Source organism: Schistocerca serialis, chromosome 4, assembly GCF_023864345.2.
Source record: "Schistocerca serialis cubense isolate TAMUIC-IGC-003099 chromosome 4, iqSchSeri2.2, whole genome shotgun sequence".
Classification (NCBI taxonomy): Eukaryota; Metazoa; Arthropoda; class Insecta; order Orthoptera; family Acrididae; genus Schistocerca; species Schistocerca serialis.
The window spans coordinates 597,803,002-597,820,625 of NC_064641.1; the positions used below are offsets into that span (position 1 = coordinate 597,803,002).

Here is a 17,624-nt window from a genome sequence, read left to right on the forward strand (position 1 = left end):
ATTAGCTGTTATGGTGGGTCAGTGGGATGACTGTGGTCAAAATGGAGAGTATAATGGGCAGCAGTAAAGCAGTACAAGGGACTGCAAAAAAATCAGGAAGGAAGTAAGCTGAAGCTTAGTTCAAACACTGCAGTGCTTTCCTAGGCATGATCCAGTTGGGAGTTGGTATGCCCTTTCCTTCTTCTGACCTCTGGAATGACCTACTCCACCTGTTATAAAGGGACCTACATTTAACATGTTGAATGCTGCATGGCATTTTTCACATTAAGAAATCATTTCTAGAGGTGAAAGAAGTCCAAAGTGAGAAAAATTCCTACAACTGATAGAACATCAAACCATGGACATCCAGATTTGTCAAAACTTTTGGCAGTAACTTCACACACATCTTCTGCATTTTCAAATAACAGGTTGCAACTGAACTCACAATGGCCTTCACTAAATTTAAATCATGTCCTATAAAACATTTAACAATTGATCATAATTCACAAGTTCTCACATTTCAACACATTTTCATCAGTCTGGGCCACTGTTGGGCAGTGGGTTGCTTAGCATTGACAACTTCTCAATCATCTTTGATTTTTTTTTAATTTGCTCTAAAACACACTAACACATGGTGCTGGTGGGATAGATGGCACAGGCTGTGAAGCAGTCATTTCAGTCAAGTGCAACATGCTCAGCAATTGGGTGGTCCTGCTATCTCTTGGTCAACATCCACGCAGAATGCTGCACAGTGGTGAAGCTAAGATGGTAGACTACATGGCTTCTTTCACAGGTGGCTCTGCCTGTGATAGGATAGGAAATACCTGTGACAGGACTGGAATAGGTGGTAGTGGAAGCATGTAATGAACAGGTCTTGCATCTAGATCTTTTCTAGGGGTATGAGCCATGGGGCAAGAGGTTGGCAGCAGAAGTGGAATGGATAGCAGACAAGGACATTGTTTAGGTTGGGTAGGCACCATTTCAGGGCACGAGGTAGTCAAAACTCCAGCAGAGAATGTGTTTCAGTTGCTCCAGCTTTAGGTGGTACTGAGTCATAATGGGGGCACTGCTTCATTATATCATCAGCTTGAGAAGTGAACAAGTGAGCTACCACTTACAGAATTGTGATGGCAGGCACTGCTGTACTGCTACCTCAGCATCCTGCATCCCACATATTGCTTTACAACAGGCAAAGTTGCTCCACACCACAGCCTGGGACAGAGCTTTTCAGATGTATGTGACAGGAAGCAGGACTTATTGACACAACAGCACCATCTGGACAAGTATAGCTGAACCTGCAGCCTAGACAAAGATCTTCTGCACTGGTAACTTGTATCATCACCCACTGTTCAAACTGTCCTGTCCTGATGTCAGACTGGGCTTCTGACATGTCTACCATTGACAACACCCAACACTTCATCTCTGGTCCTGAATTTGAATCCAGTTTCAACACCAATGCAGTCCCCAAGCCAGCCGACAGCCTCTACACCCCACACCTACTGCTATACAGTGACACATGCTTACTAGAACCAGTAAGTCTGATCCTCTTTGGTGTTGAACAGAAACACACCAGTGGAAATGTTCAGTAGGCACCGCACATAGCACTCTATCGAATTTGGAGATCATGGATTCGAACCAGGCCACAACGCGCCTGACTAGCAACCACATGGTCTGCCAGCAACACTCACTGTTGACCACCTCTCCACTGCAGGACTGTGTCATCACCACCTACTTCAGCAAGGCCATCCTGCCAACTGCTGCCAGCATCGCAGTCAATGTATACTGCCCCCTCAGCAGTTTTCAGCCATGGGAACTGGCCAGCTATGCTGCAGTTGACTTTCTGATGGCCAGGCAGCCACCATGCTATCCCTGGGTGGCTACATAGTGGTCAGTAACATGGACTAGTACACCTTTGTGGCCATCAATGGGTATGGTGGGTGACTGGGAAGACAAGGCATAGGAGAATTGTTTCTGGAAAAAGGTGGGAAGGGTAATTTTGGCCTGCAATGACCTCGGCAAGATCCCTGGCATATTTGGAGAGAGGCTGTTCATCACTGCAGGTGCTACAACCACAGGAGGCTAGGCTGTATGGAAGGGACTCCTTGGTGTGTAAAATGTGGCAGCTGTCAAAGTGGAGATGTTGGTGGTGGTTGGCATGTTTGATGTAGATGGAGGTACTGATGGAACCATCTGCGAGGTGGAGGTCAACATTGAAGGAAGATAGCTTTGGGGGCTGAGAAAGACCAGGTGAAGGGAATGAAGGAGAATGAGTACTGTTCTGGAGGAATGTGGATTGGGTGTTCTCACCCTCAATCCAGATCATGACGGTGTCATCCATGAGACCTTATCTGTGTGGTGGGCAATATGTCTAATTCATACTGTTATTCCATCTGGATTTTCCATCACCTGAACTCTCAGAAAATGTTACATTCAGTTCTCTGCAACCTATAACTATTCAATCTTTTATCCGAACTGAGATGTAATTTCCTTGAAAAACAATTCTCTACATTAGCTATTGAATTCCATGAAAAGATATAGCTAAAAATTAGAAGCAAAACCATCATCTGCTATCAGTTGATAGTTCATTCATTATTTGTTGATTTAACCATACCTTATTAATTCAAACTTCGACACTTATACAGAAGGAAGTGAACAGTTTGACTACTCATCTCATAATATTGCCTTTGTTACATGTACATCTACATCTACATAGATACTCCACAAGCCATCATGTGGTGCATAGCGGAGGGTACTCTGTACCACTACTAATCATTTCCTTTCCTGTTCCACTCACAAACAGAGTGAGGGAAAAATGACAGTCTATACGCCTCCATATGAGCCTTAATTTCTGATATCTTATCTTCATGGTTCTTATGCACTCTGTATGTTGGTGGCAGTAGAATTGTTCAGCAGTCAGCTTCAAATGCCAGTTCTCTAAATTTTCTCAATAATGTTTCTCAAAAATAATGTTGCCTTCTCTCCAGGGATTCCCATTTGAGTTCATGAAGCATCTCTGTAACACTTATGTGTTGTTCAAATCAACTGGTAACAAATCTAGTAGCCCCATCTCTGAATTGCTTCAGTATCTTCTTTCAATCCAACCTGGTACAGATCCCAAACACCTGAGCAGTACTCAAGAACAGCTCGCACCACAGTCCTATATGCGGTCTCCTTTACAGGTGAACCACTCTTTCCTCAAATTCTCTCAATAAACTGAAGTTGACCATTTGCCTTCTTATCACAGTTTTCACATGCTCGTTCTATTTCATATTGCTTTGCAACATTAGGCCCAGATATTTAAACAACTTGACTGTGATTCCGTACCCGAACTTAATCTTCCTACTCATCTTTGATCTCCTACTAATCCACATTAACTTACATTTTTCCACATTCAGGGCTAGCTGCCATTCATCACACCAACTGGAAATTTTGTGAAAGTCGCCTTGCATCTTCCTACAGTTACTCAACTTTGACACCTTATTATACACCATGGTATCATCAGCAAACAGCTGCAGATTGCTGCCCACCTGTCCACCAAATCAGGTATGTATATAGGGAACAGCAGTAGTCCTATCACACCTCTCTGGGGCACTCGTGACTATCCCTTCATCTCTGACAAACACGCACCATCAAGGACAACGTACAGGGTTCTATCATTTAAGGAATCTTTGAGCCACTCACATATCTGTGAACTTTTTCCATATGCTCATACCTTCATAAACAGCCTACAATGGGGCACCATGTCAAATGTTTCCAGAAATCTAGAAGCATGGAATCCGCCTGTTGCCCTCCATCCGTAATTCGCAGTATATCATGTGAGAAAAGGGCAAGCTGCGCTTTGCGCGAGCGATGCTTTCTAAAACTACACTTACTCATGGACGTAAGCTTCTCAGTCTCAAGAAAACTTATTATATTCAAACTGAGAATATGTTCAAGGATTCTGCAGCAAACAGAAGTTAGGGATATTGGTCTGTAAGTTTGTGGGTCCATTCTTTTACCCTTCTTATATACTGCAGTCACCTGCACCTTTTTCCAGTCACTTGGGGCTTCGTGCTGGGCAAGAGATTCATGATAAATGCAAGCTAGTTAAGGGGCCAATAATGTAAAGCACTCTTTGTAAAATCAAACTGGGATTCCATCCTGGTAATTTATTTACTTTCAACTCTTTCAGTTGTTTTTCTATGTCAGGGATGCTTATTACTATGTCATCCATACGATACTCAAATGGCGGTATGTTTGTATGATTCTCCTGTGTGAACGATTTCTTGAATGTGAAATTTAAAACTTCAGCTTTCATTTTGCTACATCAGACTGGTCAACAAGGAACTGAATGGAAGCCTTAGACCTGCTTAGTGATTTTATAAAAGACCATAGTTTCCTTGGGTTCTCTGGCAGATCTTTTGTTAAGGTGTGATGGTAGTAGTTATTGTACGCTTCACACATACGTCTTTTCACAGTAGCCCAAATCTCTACTAACCTTCACTTGTCATCATTTGGCAATCTCTCTTGAATGAGAATGCAACAGCCTCTGCTTCTTCAGCATCCTCTGAATTTCATTGCCAGAAGAAATTGTCATTCTTTCAGTGATTTTTAAGTTATAATCATTTGTTCAAAATACTCACAGGAATGCAGTTGGATGAAATCTTCGACAACTGCAGGTTTCACACAAACTTAATACATCACTTGTCCCAGTAATGTGTGTTCACAGTAATATATGTTTTATGTGCTATTTTGAGTGTTCTATAATAGAATGGAACTCCAGTCACTTTCAGTTTTCCACATTTATTTCCACAGTGATGCTTACTATTCCAGAAAGTGAAGGAAATATGAGTTGTCACTTTCCTTTGCTTAGTGTTTAATCATGATTATTTTATTGGTTAAGAGCAGCCATGAGTTCACTTAATGGAACAATAGTGATCATTCACTTTTCTGTACTTTAAATTACAAATTTGAATGGCACATTTAAAATTCAGAAGGTAAGTAAACAATACCTAAATAAATGTATTAAGTCAGTTGAATATGGACAAAAAACAGAAATGTGCAATGGCAAAATAAAGTATAAAAATGTATCAAAATCTTAAACATGGCTGAAGCAGCAAATGTCAAAAATCTTCACGGTAAATGATAACAGCAAAACAGTTTGGCTGTTATCATTTACCGTGAATATCAAAATATAGTTGGTTCCTGCATTTCTTAATTTAATATCTTTGTTTATTCTTCCACTGTAGCTTTTTCAGCCTATAATGGTTTGAATTGTATGACTTTCCTCTTCTTACCCAATTTGTTTCTGGTAAGATGCCTTTTTTTAAGAAAGTGCACAAAAATGAACTGAAGAGTATTAACCAGTTTGACAACATAAGATAATTACTAACTGTATCTATCTGTGTTTTAAATGCAAGTTCCTGACTTCAAAAGTATTACAAACCAAATTCCACTACTTTACAGATAATATCATCAAGTATTCTGGTTACATGGCCTTTAGTTTGGAAAGGATATCATCACCAATTAATGTGGCTCGACTGTAAACACAGCTTAGTTCTCTTGAAAATGGGGCATTCCTGTTTTCTCCAGCTGCCTTCAGTGCAGTAGTTTCAGTCTGGTTGACCACTCCCACTTTATAACCTTGAAAAAGACGTATTAGAAGCTATAGTTATCTCGTTTGAAATGAGAACCTATTTTTTAAAAATCTCTAAGCTGAAATTATGCTTAAATAAACATTAAAAAGCTCATTACTACAAGTCAGTGGCACACACAGACACAAAAAAAGTGACATTAATGTTATCCTTTAAAACAAAAATTATTTCCTCTGATGTAGAAAAATATAAAGTTATTGTGATAACATGGTTTAAAAATAAAAGAAGAAGAGGAAGAAGAGAGGGGAGGAGGAGAAGGAATAAAAGGTCATTATACATGGGAGAATTGGAAAATAAGTTTCCCCTGTCGACAGTGGTCAGAGTTGTGTGTGAAAGGAAAAAAGAGAGAATGGGACATTAAAGATAAGACACATCTTTATTTTTCTACATAATTTCCAAGTACATTGAGACATTTGTGATACCGCTTTATAAGCTTCAAAAAGCCTTCCAGGAAAAAATCAGAGCATTGAACGGCTTGTTTGACATCAGCATTGCTGCCAAAGCGCCTTCTGCTAAGAGTCTTCTTCAAAGCAGGAAACAGATGGACCTCACTTGGTGTGAGATCCGGACTGTAAGGCGAATGGTGTAGGTGCTCCCAACCAAGGGTTGTAATATGGTTTTGCATTGCCGTCAACTTGTGTGGTCTCGCATTGTCATCCAACAGCAGAGCGCCAGATCTAATAAGGCCAGACCGCTTTTTCCAAATCACCTCTGACAATTTCTACAGAGTGGCACAGTACCGTGCAGCATTGATGGTTGCATCCTCCAGAAACTCCAGCATCAAAACTTGTTTGGCATCCCAGAAAACGGTGAGTACACTTTACCTGCAGATGGAGTGCTTTTGAACTTCTTTCGGACAGGTGATGATGGATGTTTCCACTCCTGCACTTGCTGACATCCATCACTGAATTGCTGGCACCATCTCCACACCATCTGCCTCGACATCACACTTGACCCATACACCTCAACAAGGCAGTTATGAATTTCTGTGCCTGTTACTCCATGTGCCCATTCATAGCAGATAACAGCTCTCACTTCTGCTTTTGACCATGACTCAAAAACGCACCTTCTCTCAATAGCTCCAGAAAAGACTGGACGGCTGGCCCCCACTTTGCGCAGGCACTGCGACAGCACCATCTGCTTGATCGCGGTTGACCTCTACCCAACTCTGCCCACAGTCTACAGGGGAAACTTATTTTCCAACTACCGCTCGGAAATGAAGCACGAACTTACAATTATAAATAAAGCACGAGCCTACACTGAAGAAGGAACCCACCCATCTCCTTTACAAAGTGATTAGAGTGGCATATTTTTAGCATGGTGCAGCAGTCAGCAACTGTAAAATGTAATTATATTAAATTTCAGCCTCCAGTTGCATAAGCAAAGAAACTTTTCGTAGGTTTTGGCTATAATAATGTAGCCTTCTTCAGAAATGTCACAATATAAAATTAAAATTAAAACATGCCAGATATTGGCCTTGTCAACTTAAAATGTTAGCACTACAGTACATAGTCATAAGACTGTGTCACTTCTACTAATGTTTTGCTGACAGGCCACACAAACAAGCCAGGCAGGTGGGCCACAGGCACCGAGTCGTAACTGGGCACCGCGGGCAGCGACACAGCGAGCTCAGCAGGTGGTCACGCGCATGTGCGTGCAGAGTAATACTGACTTAAAACGAGATAATGTTAACTGAGATTACTATGGAAAATAATTTATTACAATAGTTTGAACTATTAATGACATTAAAACCATAGGTCACTGAAATTACCATTCCATAAAAGGCAACAGACATATAACAAGTGTACTGTACATAATTAAGAATAAACATTAATTGATAACATTATTATACCGTAGATAGATCATATAAAGTAATGGATTTATCCGATAATAGGTGTGTGCAACGCCACAAAACATTATGAAGACAGTATATCCAGTGGAGTTATATGCAAACTTTACGAAGCTCTTAAATATAAACACACCATTTGATGTGTAACAAACTGTGAAACAGCTTTGAACATAGGTTAGTGTATTAAATATGCAGTGTACCTCCTTTATGATATAGGCAACTTGCTTTATGACCAATTGTAGTTGAAAAATAAGATCTTCTTTGAAGGATTTCAACCCTTCCTTCATCTACCAGGATGATGTGGGCCTTTCTGTATTGGCCGATGCCAGTGTCCTCTTATCTTTATGGGGACCGATGACCGTAGCAGTCTGGTCCCTTTAATCGCACAAACCAACCAATCTTATCTTTATGTTTACATACGCATTTCACATAATCATTGTTACTTTCTATAAGTTTAAGGCTTTTTCATAATTGATACACATCAAATGGTGTATCTCTAATTATGAGCTTCATAAAGTTTGCATACACACGACTTCTTATAACTGCCTGGTACATCCCTACGTATTACTTATTAACTGGTTAAATCTAATATTGTACACTGCTTATTATCCATGCCAATACCTGGCCATGACATACAGCCTTCTTGTTCCTATTAGTAGCTTCAGGTATTCCCCGATTATACACTGCATATTTAATACACTAACCTATGTTCAAAGCTGTTTCACAATTTGCTACACATCAAATGGTGTATTTATATTTAAGAGCTTCATAAAGTTTGCATATAAGTCCACTGGATATACTGTCTTCCTAATGTTTTGTGGTGTTGCACACACCTATTATCGGATAAATCCATTAGTTACATGATCTTCTATCTATGTCAGTAGCTGGCTATCACATACAGCCCACTGGTTTTCTTATGTATTAATTGCTGATCACATATTGTATATCTAACCACTAAGCTCTATGAGACAATTGTCCTCATTATCATTTATAGTCGTTAATTCTTAGCTAAGTTCCACATGTTTCAGGCACTGTTAACCTTAACTTATGGCCTTTTCTTATTAAAAGGTTCCTTTACGCTATATAACATCATTTGCCTCTCATAGAGCTGTACCTTTCGTTATTATGGTTCATTTGCCAGTAACATTTTTAGCTGTTGTAACAAATAATGTTATCAATTAATGTTTATTCTTACTTATGTACAGTACACTTGTTATATGTCTGTTGCCTTTTATGGAATGGTAATTTCAGTGACCTATGGTTTTAATGTCATTAATAGTTCAAACTATTGTAATAAATTATTTTCCATAGTAATCTCAGTTAACATTATCTCGTTTTAAGTCAGTATTACTCTGCATGCACATGCGTGTGACCACCTGCTGAGCTCGCTGTGTCGCTGCCCGCGGTGCCCAGTTACGACTCAGTGCCTGTGGCCCACCTGCCTGGCTTGTTTGTGTGGCCTGTCAGCAAAACATTAGTAGAAGTGACGCAGTCTTATGACTATGTACTGTAGTGCTAACATTTTAAGTTGACAAGGCCAATATCTGGCATGTTTTAATTTTAATTTTATATTGTGACATTTCTGAAGAAGGCTACATTATTATAGCCAAAAACTATGAAAAGTTTCTTTGCTTATGCAACTGGAGGCTGAAATTTAATATAATTAGAGTGGCACTTGCATAATGTAATACAGAGAAAAAAACACACACACACACACACACACACACACACACACACACACACACACACACACACACACAAACAAACACACACAGAGAGAGAGAGAGAGAGAGAGAGAGAGAGAGAGAGAGAGAGAGAGAGAGAGATGGTGATGGTGCTAAAATGAAATGTGGGGTTCCTAAAATTTTTAAACATCATTACACTGATGAAGAATGAGAATAAATAATTTGTAATTCAGTATAGCATGAATTTTATAATATTTGTACGTGCTACAATGTCAACTGCATTCATGCTTCTACCTGTTTGCAGTGGCTGCACTTGCATGTCACAATTAAATGCTGCCTCACTAAAAGCCTCCCATGTTCCATGTATAAAAGCACAACATCTCTCTCTTTGTTGTACAGCATTTAAAACATGTCTTCATTGAGAGTCATCAACCACTTCAGAAGCTATACAAGAAGTGTGACTCTCAGTGGCTAAAGTGCGACAGGCTTGTGAGTGATATTAGAAGTATGGATTACACAGGCTGAGGATCGTATAAGTACTGTACTCATTACATTGAATTGTATTATATAAAGCATATCAAAGAATAAAAGCAGTGTCACAAATACGATAAAGTTCAGAAGTCAAAGAGTCAAAAGCTTTTTCCAAAGAGTAATTATTGTTCCATTTTTCACGTTACATTCTTCGAATCAATAAATACCTTGTACTACAAACTTTCTAAAGTACCCTAGTTCTTCCTCCACATTGAAGGAACTTCCATAAGAAATTTCATCAAAATTGCTTCAGCAGTTTAGTCATGAAAGTGTAACAGGCAACATCACTTTCATGTTTATAAAATTAGTATGGATTAAGCTTTGTACCTATGTGTTGTGCGGCATTATTAGGAAATAAAAACTTGTTTTACATATATTTATTTAATTTCAATTTTTGAAATTTTCTTTATAGGTATGTAATGCTAAATGCACACAGGCCAATACAATAAAGCATTTAAGCTCCCTTAATACCACATACTGTTAAATGAAGTCCATCTTCATTGACATGTTGCAAGGATCTACATATAATTTATTTTTTTTACACAAAGAAAAGACTAGCATTATACTATAGTTATATGTGTATTAGCAGTGATGAATGCCTCTCCACTTTGAAATGAACGAGGTGAGGTTTAAACTATTTTTTAATAACTTTATGTTGCTTATAAACAAGTATCAAGCAGTTAATGATTGTCTGGAAAATAACCCTCCTTTTACATCATAATATAAAGTAATCAACAACAATAGTTTTTTTCTTAATCCTAATGGTAAGATTAAAGGGTTAATACTTTGTATAAGAGGAATTCTAGAAAAGAAAAAAAGAAAGAACAGGGTCAACCTCCTATAGGCAGAAACATAATTAGGGACAGAAAAGGAATCATGTTATGTACTAAAAATTTTAAGCTCTGCTAAGTAATATCTACTGCACAAAAAGCTGCTCACAAACAGATGTAAGCAGTTTTTACAAGTAATTCAGCTAATAAAAACTCCATAAATTACAGGTTTCTATCACCAGAAAGCAATAAAGTCATAAATTACCTTTCTCTACAAAGTGGTAGACATAATATTTTAGGCGAGCTACAGGTACGCATGCCTGCAGGAAATTATGAAGACGAAATGTTGCAATTTCCAGCAGCTTTGAAGCTATCTGCAATCACATAAAGAAAATTTTCACCATAAAAAGACAGAAATGCAAAAGAAAAGCTTTGTTCTAACTTACCAACTTGCTTATGATACAGCAAATATTCAAATATCAATAGTCAGTAAGCCACAGAGTACCTCCTAGAGCACAATTTATTAGGGCTTCTTCCCATTCCATTCATGTGTGCAGTGCAGGAAGAATGCTTGTTTAAACAGCTCTGTACATATTGTAATTAGATTAATCTTCTCCGTGCAATCCCTATGGGATACATAGGGTGTTGTAGTATATTCCTAGACTCATAATTGTTAATTAGTTCTTGAAACTTCGTAAGTAGGATTTATTGGGATATTTCACATCTATCTTCAATTGTCTGCCAGTTCAGTTTCTTGAGGATCTCTGTGACACTTTCCCATGGATCAAGCGAACCTGGGACCATTTGTGTTGTGTTTCTCTGTATACGTTTGTTATCCCCTGTTAGTGCTTACTGAAGGTATGTTAAATCCATCTTTGCAACAACAAGAAAATGCCTTTTTTGTCACCAAATGCATTTCAGTTTATTGAAATAAAACATCTGCAGTGGTATGCAATGAAAGATATTTACAATTTGGCTTGCTTTCTAAATACAGGAACGCAGTCAATCAGCACAAAGCAAGTCTGCGCACTTCGATACTTACTATAATCACAAACTCAGACTAAGGTATAACTGAGTGAGGCTTGAAGCAATTACATTCGCAGTTATTCTGAGTATTTAACTATAGGACAATTCTGTGTTAAGAATAGCTACTGCTGGTCATTTGTTTAGATAATGCTCAGGAGTGAGTGAGCACTGAAGAGGTGACAGAGTGTGTTCAAGGTAGCAGCGTCAGACAAAAGTATGCGGTTCCCCGACTTAGGGCCCCCATACAACAATGACTATAAGGACTCCTTGGCTGCTGTATGGCAAAGTTTGCCTTACAGCTACATCTGATGTTGAGTTGTTGAATCAAAAGTCAACTGGTCTTAGCTAGGGACACACATCAAAAGTTAGTTGAGAAATGGTGTTTTTTTTTTTTTTTTTTTTTTTTAATATTATCTCATACATTGAAGACAATTCCTCAATAACTTGTCATTAATCATTCCCTTTTTAAGTTCAGTGTTACACAGATGTTGAGGCCATTAGAGATTGAGCTCATACTCTGACTTGCAAGGATAGATGACATTAATCATGACCTTACAGAACCATTCTCAAATCTGCTTCAAGTGATATAATAGGAAACCAATATATGAAGTAAGTCAGGATGCTAGATATGGATTTGTGACCTGTTGCTCTTTTAATAATATGAGTCCAGTAGCTTACCCACCGCACAGTAAAAAACCAAGATAGTCTGTTACAAAAAGAATGGAACATGACATTAAAGAAATAACTAACTATTGTCACAAAGAACACTTGAAATGCAGAAACAATGATGATAAAAAAAATTAACCATTAGATCACTGAGCAAATTATTCAGTTTATAATTATTATTTGGTTTCGAAGCTCCAACACTCAACACGTTTGCCCACTAATTTTTGAGGATTCAGGTGTGCCTATGATGAGTACAACTATTCTTTCTAATAGCTATACATGTTTCATCATCTTTACTTGTTATAATCAGTGCTTTTCCTTTATTCAAGTCTCTAAACTGCAACCATGTTTTGAGTGACAGGTACTGCATCAAAAATTAACCTAAAAGCATTTTATGTCTGTTAGCAATATTACTTTATTATCTGGAATATTAGGTTCTGTAGGACCTTCTTTACATTATCATGTATCTTGTCATCTGCAGTGAAATGATGTTTCATAAGTTTGGTTGGCAAGTTAAAAAATCCTCCTTCACTTGTAAATCATCAACCAAACTTACAATAAGATCATTTCATTGCAGATGGTAAGATGTATAATACTATAAATAAAGTCCTATTGAGCCTAACAATATGAAGAATAAGGTAATAATTGCAACAGTCAGAAAATACAGGATGATTACAATTTATGTTAAACTTTCAAAATGCAATGGAATATTATCAGAGAAGGGGGGAAATGTATGGAAGAAGAAAAAAATAGTGTGAAAATTGATCATAGATGGCACTGTATGTGCCAGAATATGTAAATGAAAACACCTGTCATGTGCACGACCCACTCAAGTTGGTATAAACACACCAGGTACACGGCTTTTCCTCCTTTCACATCTGAGACATTTGCCATGACTGTCTCAATGCAGGATCACGCTCTGGTTGTAAAGCTGTTTTTCAAGAATTATGACTGTGCACACATCACTCAGCAGAATTTCCAGTCACTGAAGGATTTGAAAAAAGGCACTGGTTCGATGATTGCCATGGGTCTGGAGAAAATGATTCAGAAATTCAAAAATACAGGTTCTTTTGGTGTGCAACCTGGCAGAGTGAGGAAACAAATTGATTCAACGTCAGTGGAAGCGGTGGCCACAGCAATGCAGGAGGAGATGAGTGGTGATGTGCAAACTTGTAGGGCACAGAGAATTGCCAGAACATTGGACATAACCATGACCAAAGTGCCTAAAATCCTACAAAACATTCTTCTTTTCTATCCATTTAAAATTACCCATGTGCATGAGTTTCTTCCTGTTGACCTGCCAACAAGAGAGACCTTTGCTTTAGAATTTCTTGCTCACATGGAAGTGGACAATGACTGGCCGTGGAACATTTTGTGGACAGACAAAGTCCACTTCCATCTGACAGGATATGTCAATACACAGAACTGTCAAATATGGGCAACAGAAAATCCACAAGCAAATCAACCAGTACCAGTTCATCCTGAATAAGTTACTGTGTGGTGCGAGTTTATGGCATCATTTATCATAGGGCCATATTTTTTCGAAGAGACAGGTGCTTCCAGTCCTGTTATCTGTACCGTCACTGGTAAATGCTATCGGTGTCTTTCACACAACCACTTCATTCCAGCACTCCGACAGCGTGCGTGTGTGGATGGGATCATTTTTATGAAAGATGTCACACCTCCGCACATTGCAAATCCAGTTAACGATAATGATGTTTGGTTTGTGGGGCGCTCAACTTCACAGTCATCAAAACCCGTGCATATTCCCAATCTATACACAGTCCAATCTAGTCACATTCATGAATGATGATGGAGTGATGAGAACAACACAAACATCCAGTCCCCGAGCAGAAAAAATCCCCAACCTGGCTGGGAATGACACCCGGGACCCTGTGATCCAGAGGTAGCAATGCTAGCCACTAGACCACGAGCTGCGGACAAAAACCAGTTAAGCAGCTGCTGAAGCACTATTTTGGAAATGCTAGAATTATCAGCTGCCACTTGCCTACAGCCTGCCCATCCCGATCACCTGATCTTAATCCGTGTGACTTCTGGCTGTGGGGCTATCTGAAAGATGTTGTGTTCAGTGTTCTGATGGCACACTCAGCTGCTTTGAAGACACGCATTGCGCAACACATTCTGAATCTGACCCCGGAAACACTTTGATCAGTTGTGTAACATGCTGTTTCTCGATTTCAACTTTTTGCAGAAAATGGTAGATAGCATATTGAACACGTTTTGCACCAGTCACATGGAAATTAAAAATCCGATTTGATTTTGACTGATGCTTTTTATGCAGTTTTTGGTCTCACGACAATTAAAAACCAATGTGATTGATGCTTTTTATGTAGTTTTTGGCCTCAGGACAATTAAAAACCTATGTGAGTGATTCTTTTTATGCAGTTTTTGGTCTCAGAACAATTAAAAACTGATTTTTCCCATCCAGTGTGATATGATCTTGCCATGGTGGATGGGCTTACATAATTCACAGTATCACACCTGTACACCCATGTACACTGAGTAGTACAGTTTGTTTAAAGTCAAATGTGTACCTTAGGCATTGTTGTATGATTCATTTGTCATTTGTAGTTGACCACTACTAAATTATGGTGCTTACAGCGCCATCTATTGCTACATTTTGTAACTATTTATTTTTCTTCTGTCATACTTTTTCCCCCTTCTCCGATACTATTTCATTGCAATTTGACGTCATTCTGACCAGTGGTGTTACTTCTACAGTGGTTTGAAAGTTTAACTTTAATTATAATCACCCTGTATTTCTAATCTAATTTTTGTTCCAATAACACACGCCAACAATGGAAAAACTTTTTTGCGGAAAATAACTTATTCTTTTTTTTTAGGGTGAGAAATCCAAATATGATACTTCAAAAACTGTATCACCAACCATTTCTTCACATTTTAGTTAAATTTATTAAATTAACTGATTTTTTAAAGAATTTAACAACTTTTATATAATTAAAATAATTTAAAAAGGAGGTGTAATGAGTCTAGATGATGTTGGTAGCACTGCTGAAAAACATTTGCTGGCAAAAAAAGGTCGATTCTATTTTTGTGTTAACAGATGGTGTTTTGTTTACTGTCAACCTAACATCACTTTTCCTGTTTCCTGTACATGTGCTCAGTACACTGTCTAATCATGGTTGTAAAAACTCTGCTGACAGTTTTTGTTATATTTGTGGCAATCTAGATAAATCTTGAGTGCCACATAAGGTATGTTATGTGTGAGTTGGAGATCTGAGAAAATGGTCCAAAAAGGGGAAAAAAGCCTTTAGATTTGGCGTATCTATGATACGGAGGGAGCCAAGAAATCACTCTGATGATTGCTAATTTTGCAGTGTTGATATTATTGGCCACAATTCGAATAACAAGAAGGTAATAAGCTACCCTAACCTTCCTTCCACCATCCGACCAGTAGGGCATGGTGTAGATTTGCAGGTTCCTGAACCACCAGATGATTTAAATTCTGTTCCAACAGAAGTATTTTCTGATGTACAAAGTGATTTAGATGAACCTGATGATGACGAATTCCATTGTAATATGGAAATTCTAGAGCCAAACTTGTTTACTCAGACCAAGCTTAACAATTGGTTAGGGATCTGGGCTTAACGAAAGAAAACGTTGAATTGCTTGGCTCTAGATTAAAGGAAAAGAACTTATTGGCAGTTGGAACCAGCGTTTATTAATTTATTCAAAACTAGTTTAAAGGTGGTTTTATTACACAATGATAAAATGTATGCATCTATACCTGTTGGACATTTTCTACATATGAAAGAAAGCTACGAAAACTTAGAAATAGTGCTAAATAAAATAGGCTGTTCTCCTCATGGTTGGATGATATGAGGCAATCAAAAAGTAACACGCATGCTCCTTGGTCAGAAAGGTGGCTTTACCAATTTTCTATGTTTCTTGTGTGAATGGGGGCAGTAGGGCTAGGGATCAACACTGGTACAGAAGAATGGAATGTGAGGATGTCTTTAAAACCTGGTGAAAAGAACATGCTAAGCATAAACCTTGTAGATCAAAAAAACATACTCCTACCAGCTCTACATATAAAGTTAGGCCTAATGAATCAGTTTGTAACGGCTTTGCCTAAAGATGGACCATGTTTTAAGTATCTCTGCCAAAAGTTTACATACCTTTCAGAAGCTAAACTAAAAGAAGGTGTCTTTGTTGGATCTGACATTAGAAAATTGATGTTTGATGATAACTTTGAATCCACAATGACCTTAAATGAGAAAGAAGCATGAGTATCATTCAGCAAGTCATTAGAAAGTTCTTAGGACATGAAAAAGACCCAGAATGTGTTTCTATTATAGCTACAATGTTAAAGAAATTTAAAACTTTAGGATGTTTAATCAGCTTGAAAGTTCACTTTTTGAACAGTCATCTTGATTACTTCCTGGACAATATAGGAGATGATAGTGAGGAACAAGGAGAGCATTTTCACCAGGACATTAAAGTGATGGAAAAACATTACCAAGGCCACTGGAACATCAACATGATGGGGGACACTACTGTTGGTCACTTCAAGAAGTTCAGCAAGTGACTCATCGTAGAAAAAGCCACACAAGAGGCTTCAAAGAAAAAGGAGAAAGAAAATACACACCAATTCCAGCTGACACGTGAAACCTCTATTAATACATATCATTGTTTTAAGTAGCATACTGTACATACAAGCCATGCTTATGTTGTAACAAAGCATTTCATTTATTTCCCCATTTACCATATAGCATAGGATTTTCATATTATATAATAAAAAGCATATTGCTCGAAAACTATGGGTGATACAAAAAAAAACTAAGGCTAGATTTGGATTCAGCTCATAAAAATCTATAAAGATCAGCTATCGAAGTAAAAAAAGTTTTCAAACAAATTTTTTCATTGGCCTGTGTAATTATCACTTACAACATGTTTGCATTTTGCAAACCTGAATAAAAGTACCCACTGATGACAGCACAAAAGTGCTGAAACATGTTTGTACATTAGAAAGAATAGCTGTTCCCATGATGGATGTACCTGAATTCCCATACATCAGTTAATTCAGTTTACCAATGATATGAGGTAGCTGCTGGTATATCACTGGCGCAGATGAGACTACTGTGATTGTATTTCTGTTAGGCTTAGCACTGTTCAAGTGTCTCATCAAACTGTTTGGGCATGATAGTGTGTCACAGATAGGACTGTCAGAGAACCAACTGCCATGTGTGAGTTCCTGGATTGTTGTTATTCGGCTGAGGTGGAAGAGCATTGAAAGTAATGGACCAAAGGAACAAAAAAACGGATTCAGATCACACAGCACATACATCTTGAAATGTGGAATTTGGGTGACGAGGCAGTAACATAAACCTCAAGGATCCAACTACTTCTACAACTGTTAATTGTAGGCCTATAAAATGCTGAAATTTGGGTTCCAAAGATACGTTAGTGGAGTTAGAAGCGGAGATGCACAAAGTAAAATTTG

The 17,624-nt window shown here is 38.2% G+C and overlaps 1 protein-coding gene across 2 annotated transcripts in view; it reads right to left on the reverse strand.

The window, feature by feature from the left end:
- Positions 1 to 17,624, reverse strand: part of LOC126475365 (DNA mismatch repair protein Msh3-like) — a 356,972-nt gene that overhangs the window by 281,148 nt on the left and 58,200 nt on the right. For both annotated transcript variants that reach the window (XM_050103183.1, XM_050103182.1), the window contains exons 4-5: positions 10,713 to 10,821; positions 5,474 to 5,601 (exon numbers count right to left, since the gene is read on the reverse strand). In XM_050103183.1, the coding sequence (XP_049959140.1) occupies positions 5,474 to 5,601; positions 10,713 to 10,821 (237 nt within the window). The remainder of the gene's footprint in view (positions 1 to 5,473; positions 5,602 to 10,712; positions 10,822 to 17,624) is intronic.